At 42.3% G+C, this 8,755-nt stretch overlaps 1 protein-coding gene across 1 annotated transcript in view; it reads right to left on the bottom strand.

Annotated features, from left to right (window-relative positions):
- Positions 1 to 213: 213 nt before the first annotated feature.
- Positions 214 to 8,755, bottom strand: part of DAPK2 (death associated protein kinase 2) — a 103,918-nt gene continuing 95,376 nt past the window's right edge. The window contains exons 10-12 of the mRNA XM_075897629.1: positions 3,842 to 3,931; positions 3,590 to 3,671; positions 214 to 2,370 (exon numbers count right to left, since the gene is read on the bottom strand). Of these exons, the coding sequence (XP_075753744.1) occupies positions 2,360 to 2,370; positions 3,590 to 3,671; positions 3,842 to 3,931 (183 nt within the window). The 3' untranslated portion in view covers positions 214 to 2,359. The remainder of the gene's footprint in view (positions 2,371 to 3,589; positions 3,672 to 3,841; positions 3,932 to 8,755) is intronic.

Genomic DNA, 8,755 nt, shown 5'->3' with positions numbered 1-8,755 from the left:
TGTCTTTTCTAACCTCTCCTGTTCTTTACCTAGACTTCCTAGCTCTCCCTTTCAGTCATTCCGCCTCACTGCTTACTTCTCACTTGTGTACCATTGTGTCTCTTCCCAAACACTTTCCTTACTGCTTCCACTTTATAAGCTATTTCTTGGATAGTTCCACCTGATGCATGTGCTATGCATGTTTTTATCCCCACATAAAAGAAGATATGAAGCTATGACTCAAACTTGATTTTTTAATACTTTGCAAAATGTTCACAGTGAAACCTGAAGCCAGGCAAAATTAACCTACTGTTTGTTTCAACACTTGCAACACTACTCTTTTAAAATCTCAAGCTTGTGATGACTGATACAGAACCATTCAAATCAGGTGAAATTCTGCAGAACAGTTGATTCAACTGAGTTTGCTTTGTGGTTTTAGCTACATCCAACCCAAAATAATGGGTTGGCCTCTACATACTTTTGGTACAAATTTAATTAGATTGGCTTAGAAACCAGAATAATTAAAATGGTGCAACCCCCTAGTGCAGCTGCAGTTATACCAGTATTGGGCTTATTTTCACTGATTATAGAGGGTGTTCTCTAAGCTCAACTAGTCATTGGTCCAGACAGACAGATTGTGGGAATGACTCTACCTGGCTGAGGCACACATGGGAGGTGAAGACCCAAGATCAAATCCCTGCTCCTGTGACTATTTGGCTACGTCTACACTGGCATGATTTTCCGGAAATGCTTTTAACGGAAAACTTTTCTGTTAAAAGCATTTTCGGAACAGAGCGTCTAGATTGGCAGGACGCTTTTCCGCAAAAGCACTTTTTGTGGAAAAGCGTCTGTGGCCAATCTAGACGCGCTTTTCCGCAAAAAAGCCCCGATCGCCATTTTTGTGATCGGGGCTTTTTTGCGGAAAAGAAATCTCTGCTGTCTACACTGGCCCTTTTACGCAAAAGTCTTCCAGAAAAAGACTTTTGCCCGAATGGGAGCATCATAGTATTTTCGCAAAAAGCACTGATTTCTTACAGTGAGAAGTCGGTGCTTTTGTGGAAATTCAAGCGGACAGTGTAGACAGCTGGCAAGTTTTTCTGGAAAAGCTGCTGATTTTCTGGAAAAACTGGCCAGTCTAGACACAGCCAACATGTATACACCTTGCTTCAACAGGAGAGGCTGAGGCTATGTCTACACTAGAAAGTTAAATCCGAAAAAGAAACACAATTTTCAGTAAGCAAATTGTGTATCTTTTTCAGATTTACTTCTAAAAGAGGCTTTTCTGAAATTTGGCCCGTCTTCATGGAAAAAACCATCTTTCAGAACATCCCTTCTTCCTCGTAAAACGAAGTTTACAGAGAACCCGACAAAATACCTCTGGTAACCTGGAAAAGCTCTGCAATGTAGACATAGCCTGAGACTGCTCTGCATCAGCGTATCCCATTGCCTAGTGGGTAGAGCACTTTTCTGTACTGTGAGATTTCCCAAGTTCAAATCCCTTCTCCCTCTCTAGCAGAGGGGAGGAACTGAAACTGGGTTTGCCCCAAAAGTGCCCTATTCCAAATCTTATAAGAAAGTCAGCAGTAGCAGCAGCACCACCTCCCAATGGCATTTGTAAAAATTGTATTTGCTGACACTATTCAGCTATTCGTGATGATTCTTGAATAGTTTCAGTTTGCTGAAAAATGCATATGGTTTGTTGCAAAAAAAAAACCGTTCAGGTCTACTCACACCATTTCTGTGCTATCAGACTAGCATATTTCATGATAAAATGGAAAAAATCCATTCTGAGACTTCACCTCAACAAGGATAGTGGTATTACTGTAGACACCTCTTAGAAATTTGTCATGGTATAGCTGTGTTACTAATAAGAACTATAAAATTATTCATAAAGGTTTCCTTAAGAAGCAATAACAGCTTCACTGGCTAGAGGCTGATCCTTTGGTGTAGATGCACACATTCTTAGATGTGGCTTAGAAAGTGAATTGTGCTACACTTAAGAGAATGTCAGTAAATCTTCATGTTCTGGATACAGGTGATATCACAGTTTGCAGATGAATTCTAAAAAGAATGAAAAGCTCTACAAGTAAAATTATTCTGATGGTGTGAATGATTCTGCTCTTCTCAGGGAATCCAGACTCCCCCTGTTTTATAAGTTTTCAGCTGATCCTGAATAATATTTTGTAGGTCCTCTGTGTAATTTGAAAACTGAGTAGCACATCATCACTGAATCTGACCATAAACAAGATGTGCTGTTAGGTTGCATTTTTAGCCAGGGTAAGGTTTTCCTCCTGTGTCTTGCTACTAGATACATTAAAATATGCTGCTTTTCCTCAGATGAGTGCCATTTGTTTGTGAAACATCTTCTTCCTGGTCACTTTCACAGCTTCTCTGAAATAAAAAGGTTGTCATGTTTCAGGCTATTGAATGAGACACAGATATGTAATCAGCCATCTCTGGAGGGATAAGCAGGAGACCTAAGAGAGACATCACTGAGGTGTCAGGCACCTTGTGGATATTTTCCCATGAGCTGAAACATTTAGCAGGCCAGAGAGAGAGAGAGAGAGAGAGGATTCTATACTGATTTGTCCACTTTGAGGTAGCTGTTCCCAAGTGAGATTATGGAACCAAAACTAAAATAAGTGACTTTCCCAGCAAAGTACACCAGCAGGCCTGAATTGGGGTTGATGATCTGACACTAAAGTATGGTATCCTGGCTCCTATTTTTCTATATTGTCTAATGCTTCCTGTCAAAACAGCCTGACACAAACCTCCACTTTATCTTTGGCTAAATGGAGAGTAGGAAAGTCCATGTAAACAGCAAAGCAAAAAATAAGGCTCCTTAAAAAACTTATATGGTGTAAGAACCTGTACAGACCACTTTGACAAAATGCATCAGGAGTATATACGCTTATTATACTTGAAACCAAACAGTTTTCGAATCACATTTCTGCAAACCTAAAGTTTAAGCAATACAAATATTCCAGTGATAGGCTCTCATAAGAAGTCATTGAACACAAAGGTTTCCCCATTTTTTATAAGATCTTTTACATTCAAGTGCTTCCCTAATTCATGCTTGCTCATATATGGAGCGTCTCCTGAAGGCTATGGCAAAATCTCACTGGCATCAGTAGTGCAAAACTGGCCACTAGCTTCAAATTTCCATTCCCTATACGAAGCTGGTTTACTTTGACTTTTTATGAGGGAACAGTACATTATGGTGTAGGCTGAACTCTCTCTTCCCTGCCCAGAGCAACTGAACACCCTCACCTATCCCAGTTTTGGGTTTCATACTGTGCTCGTCACGAGGGTAGCCAAGTACCTGGTACAACTTTCATACTCCTCCCCCTGTTATAATTGTGGCCAGTGAATACAGTTTGCAAAGCCACTGGCCACTTCTTCTCCCTATTTATGTCACAGATAGCATCCTTGGAGCAATGGCTCAGAGTACCCAACAGGTACAGCATTGCATGGTCTGGTTCTCTGACCATGGCAGTTCTGATTTTTTTTGGACCTTGGGTGCCCATCCTAGAGGAGCAAGATTCACTTCACAGTAAAATAGCAACTTTTCCTTTCCCTCTTCCCCTCTTTTTTTTTCCAATGTACCTACCACTGTCCCATCCTACATCAGTTGGTCCTCTCATCTGTGAGCGAGATAAGTGGTTGCACAGTGAGACAATACTGTAAGAGAGCTGGAGGGAATGAGATGAGAATTAACTGACACATACAATGTAGAAATCTTTAATATTCATAATACAATTAAATGCTTTACATCTTCAAAGCACTATGCAAATGCTAGCTTGCCTTTAAAATCCTTAAGGGTAAATATTACCACATCTACAGTAATGTTCCAGTGCCATACCTTCCATCGCCTTCTGGCATATTGCCTTTTGAAGTTTGCCAAGTTAATGAGAGATTCTCGCCTCACCAGGGCTTGCTGCTTGTCCATTGGCTAGAAGACAAGAGATGACAAGCTTATTGCTCAGCTTTCCCTATGGGCAGAAAGCAAACACAACACTGCTTGTGTCCATTACATATTGAACAGAGAGAGAAGATGACGGAGGTGCAGGTTCTTGAGTGTGCTAATTCCTCCTTGTCCTGCTAAGGGGGTGGGACTTGAAACCACCACCCTGCCCTCCTCAGGTGAATGCTCTATCTTTTAGGACACACCAGAACCCACCCCACCTCCTTAACTTCAGGGCATACCTTACTCTGCCTTCCACCAGGGCAGCCTGAGTGTTAGCTGTCCTCTCCCCTCTCCACTCCACTCCAGGGGGAGAGGAAGCAGGACTTGAACCCACCACCTTGCCCTCCCCAGGCAAATACCCTATTCCCTCAAGGGCAAGCCAGAACCCTAGTCTATAGTGCCTCTATCTTATCTGGATTGAGCCTGAGCCTGCTGGCTTTTATCCAGGTCTCTTTCTGTGAAAGGCTTTGGGAGAGCATGAAATGGTTTCACCAGGAGCTACTGAGAAGGAGATGGAGAGCTATTTTAGCCTGCAGCTCCTCAGCCTTCTGCTGGGGTTTGACAATTGTTGTTTAGGAATGATGACAGAACAGAATCCTTTTGGTCTCCTTAGTCAAGATCTTTTAGGGAGGGAAAGAAGTTGCCCAGATCTATCTCTAACGCCTTTGGAAAGAATGAGCATTTAAAATTATTTCCATCAAATTTGTGAGCAGCCATAGTTAGGTGGAGAAGAAACCCTCATGAGCTGTGAGGATGCCAGACCAAGTAATATTAACTTGAACATCTGTCACAGGGAGCCAGGAACAGTCATACCAGCTTAGACATGTAGCCCATCTACTGCAGTGTCCTATCTCTGACACATAGTCTGTATGGCTGTGTCTACACTGCACCCCTTTCCGGAAAAGGGATGCAGATTAGACACTTTGGAATAGCAAAATCCGCGGGGGATTTAAATATCCCCCGCGGCATTTGCATTTACATGGCTGCCGCTTTTTTCCGGCTTGGGGATAAGCCGGAGAAAAGCGCCAGACTAGACGTGATTCTCCGGAAAATAAGCCCTTTTCCGGAGGATCTCTTATTCCTACTTGAAAAGGGCTTATTTTCCGGAGAATCACGTCTAGACTGGCGCTTTTCTCCAGCTTATCCCCAAGCCGGAAAAAAGCGGCAACCATGTTAATGCAAATACCGCGGGGGATATTTAAATCCCCCGCGGATTTTGCTATTCCAAAGTGTCTCATTAGCATCCCTTTTCCAGGAAGGGATGCCAATGTAGACACAGCCTATCTGTTTAGCTTTTTAAAGCCAAGCCACTGTTTCAGCTCCTGCGAGGTTTTAAGGTCCCATCAAGGGAAAGATCTCAGCTCAGCCTTAACTCTAGAGTTGCTACCACTTTCTCCAAAGTCAAGGGGAAACAGAGGAGTGTATTTTTTTCATTGTCCAATCTGAATGTGATTCTAAAATTAAATAGCACTGACAGTGAAGGGAAAATGAGATTGATGATCAATGATTATTAAAGACACTACTAAGAAAAGCTGCTTTTTAAAAAAAAAAAAATATGAATTTAAAAATCGAGAGTGTCCCTGTAAAAAGTAATACACCTTTCAGAGGTTTCATAGGGCTAAGTCCATATTCTAGCTACTAAGTCAGATCTTTCTCTATGCACAATGTGAGAAGGATAACACTGATCTCTTTACTAATACTTTAGAAACCAGGGAACCATATCAGTTATAATGTACCAATGAAATACTAACAATGGAGAAGCTGAGTACACCTCCAGAATGCCAAATCATTCCTTTTTTAAACCACTGAGAACCTTTTGCATTATGCTAGTTCAGAGGCTCTTAACCCATGGGCCATGACCCCAAAATAATTCAACCAGCTGTTTTATGAAGAAGAGGGAATCTGCTCCCATTCCCTTTCTCTGGTCTTCTGCAGAAACCAGTTTGTTCTGTTACTTGCAATGGGACCCCCATAAAGATGTACTGATCCTAGTGGAGCAACAGCCTGTTCATAGGATTCTGGGTGCATGTGAGGCAAATCAACAATGGGAGAGGTCCAGGTTGGATATTAGGAAAAACTATTTCACTAGGAGGGTGGTGAAGCACTGGAATGGGTTACCTAGGGAAGTAGTGGAGTCTCCATCCCTAGAGGTGTTAAGTCTCGGCTTGACAAAGCCCTGGCTGGGTTGATTTAATTGGGATTGGTCCTGCCTTGGGCAGTGGGCTGGACTCGATGGCCTTCTGAGGTCTTTTCCATCTTTATGGTTCTATGATTCTATGATTTTATATTTCTGTGAGGAGCAATTAAAGGAGCTGAAATTTTCAGCCAGCCCTCTACCTCTGTTAAAGGTAGATAACATCTGCACACAACTGACCTGGTATTTAAGCATGAGTTGTCAGTTCCTCACATTATGGCTAGGCAGCATGCAACAAAAATGTACTGACTCAACAAGACTGGTGAGAAATCATGTTAGACATACAAAATGTCAGTGCCAAATGTCAATTTTATAATTGTCAAAAAACATTAAAGCGGGTGTTCCACAGCAGAGCCCTTAAAACTCAATCAAAATAATTAGTGTTAACGATCAGTTGCCCCATATAACTAAGTTACGGTGACCTTGTTATTCTCAGTTGGACATGATCCTTCCTCAGGAGTGGTACAGCCGTGACCTCCTTCAACTCATGAAATAATCACAAACCTTGAGGGCCAGAATTCGAGTAGCCTCAGCACGTGTTCTAATGGCCCTGCTACTCTGTGCTGGTGCAGCCATATGCAGAGATAACCCAAATGCTCAGAGATATAGGGAGGTGGGAGGGGGAAGATAAACGCTGTACAGAGAGAGGCTTTTCTCCAGATCTGGGATCTTCCTAGATTTTCATCTTCAATTTACCATGGAGCACTGGGCAGAACTATAGGCTTGGATTATCAAAGGAACCTGACACTCAATGGCAGTTGGGCACCTATCTCCTTTAGGCTCCCTTGAAAATAGCATGTGAGATATTTTCAGAGTTAACATGTATTAGGTCTTGGGTAAAATTTCCTCGTAAGCATTTATGTGAGTTTTGGGCCCGACTCCCCTTTTCACAGATATTTACATGCCTTACTTAGTGGAAGCTAGGCACTTAAATCCTGCTGAGGATCTGGGCTTCAGGCTCTTAACAGCCTCAGTCTCTTTGAAAGACAATGTTACCTATGTCCTTAAGTCACTTAGATGCTGGTGAAAATTCTATTTCCTGTGTAAAGTAGAATGCAAGCACTTCACGCTGGGGTGAATGTCCATTCTCTGCCCCACACCAGATGCAGCTAGTGTGCAACAGAGAGGTGTGGAATATAAATATACACTTACGTGTGGTTTTTCACTAGTCTCCCAAAGTCACTATGAGAACATGGCACTTTCTGATTAACCATTCTCTGTGTTCTGAATGAGAGTGCATTATTATTTTTATCTACCATGCAACTAAAAGGATTATTCTTTTAACCTTATACACAGCAGTCAATTACACATTCGCTTCTCCAGAACAGAGGAGTGGGCTTTTTGGGAGAGGACAGGGGTGGACAAAGAGACAAATCTGACACACCATCTCTCCTTTTGTCTTCCGCTTTGTTCAGAGCTGACTGTCAGAAAAGGGGGAGTTTGTCTACCAGGGCTGGCGAGTTTGCTTGAAGCTTTACAGAGTGATTCTTGCTTTTACCCTTTCAGGGAAAGCAACTGCATCTGTTTCCAAACAGGCTGTTAGAAGCGGCCTGGAGAGCAAACAGTCTATTTGATTCTTCTCTCAGGGGCATGATATGGCCATCCCAGAATTTGAGAGCCCAGGGAGGAGGGATTCCTTTCTTGATCATGTTTTTTGTATTGTGGTAGTACACAAAGGTCCAGTCAACATCAGCTCCATTGCAATAGCTGGCCAAGAGACTTCCACTAGATGTGTCATAGAACTGGCCATGCACATGTTCCCTGACAGACAATCTGCAGTCTTTATAGCAGGTCAATAAACACATGGGCTTGATTCCTGTAATGAAGCCCTGCTATACCATGGTCAAGCTCCTTGATTCTCTAGGCCAACCCTGGCTCCGAAGCAAATATAGAGTTGCTTCCAGACAGGCCTAGGTTGCACTACTGCTTAAAGGACCCTATGCCAGTTGAGGACTGCCATGTGAAATGCAGCTCCACCACACTGCCTTCTAGCCCATTATGTTCCTCTATAGCAAGGGGTGGGCAGCAGAGGGAGAAAAAGGAGGAGTGTTTGTGTGTGTGGAGCATGACTGTGACAACTGTGGTACAGATGCCTCAGCAGGGAATTAATTTTCTTGCAGGTCATTTGCAACTGGATAACAGCTCCTTTGCAATACCTCAGCCTCACAAAGGCGCCATAGAGAATCTAGCCCTAAAATTATTTCATTAAGTAAATGTTTAAACATCCCATTTTCAGTCATGGACTTCCCCATCAGAGACTACAGCATCCAGAATAAGAAACTATTTATTATGTCCAAAATGTGAAATGGTTACATGTGTTCACATAAATACAGCCTGAACAATTAAGCTTTCCTTTGAAAGACAGGAAAATGGCGCATTATTCATTTTAAACACTGACTTTTTTCTTTCAGTTCCTTATAAGTTTCAAAAATGACCTTTGGAACCAAAACACCGATCTCAAGTTCCACCACATTGGGTCAATGAACTGTTGCTTTTGAGAGACTTTTCTTATTGTGCAATAAAGGTGAAAGGTCTTTTGATACTGCCTCATTGCTCATCTTCCTCATAAATAATCTAGGATTTGCACAGCAAAATATACACACACAGTTTTCCAG

Source organism: Pelodiscus sinensis, chromosome 14, assembly GCF_049634645.1.
Source record: "Pelodiscus sinensis isolate JC-2024 chromosome 14, ASM4963464v1, whole genome shotgun sequence".
NCBI lineage: Eukaryota > Metazoa > Chordata > Testudines > Trionychidae > Pelodiscus > Pelodiscus sinensis.
Note: the sequence above shows the minus strand (reverse complement) of the source record. Positions and strands in the feature narration are given on the sequence as shown.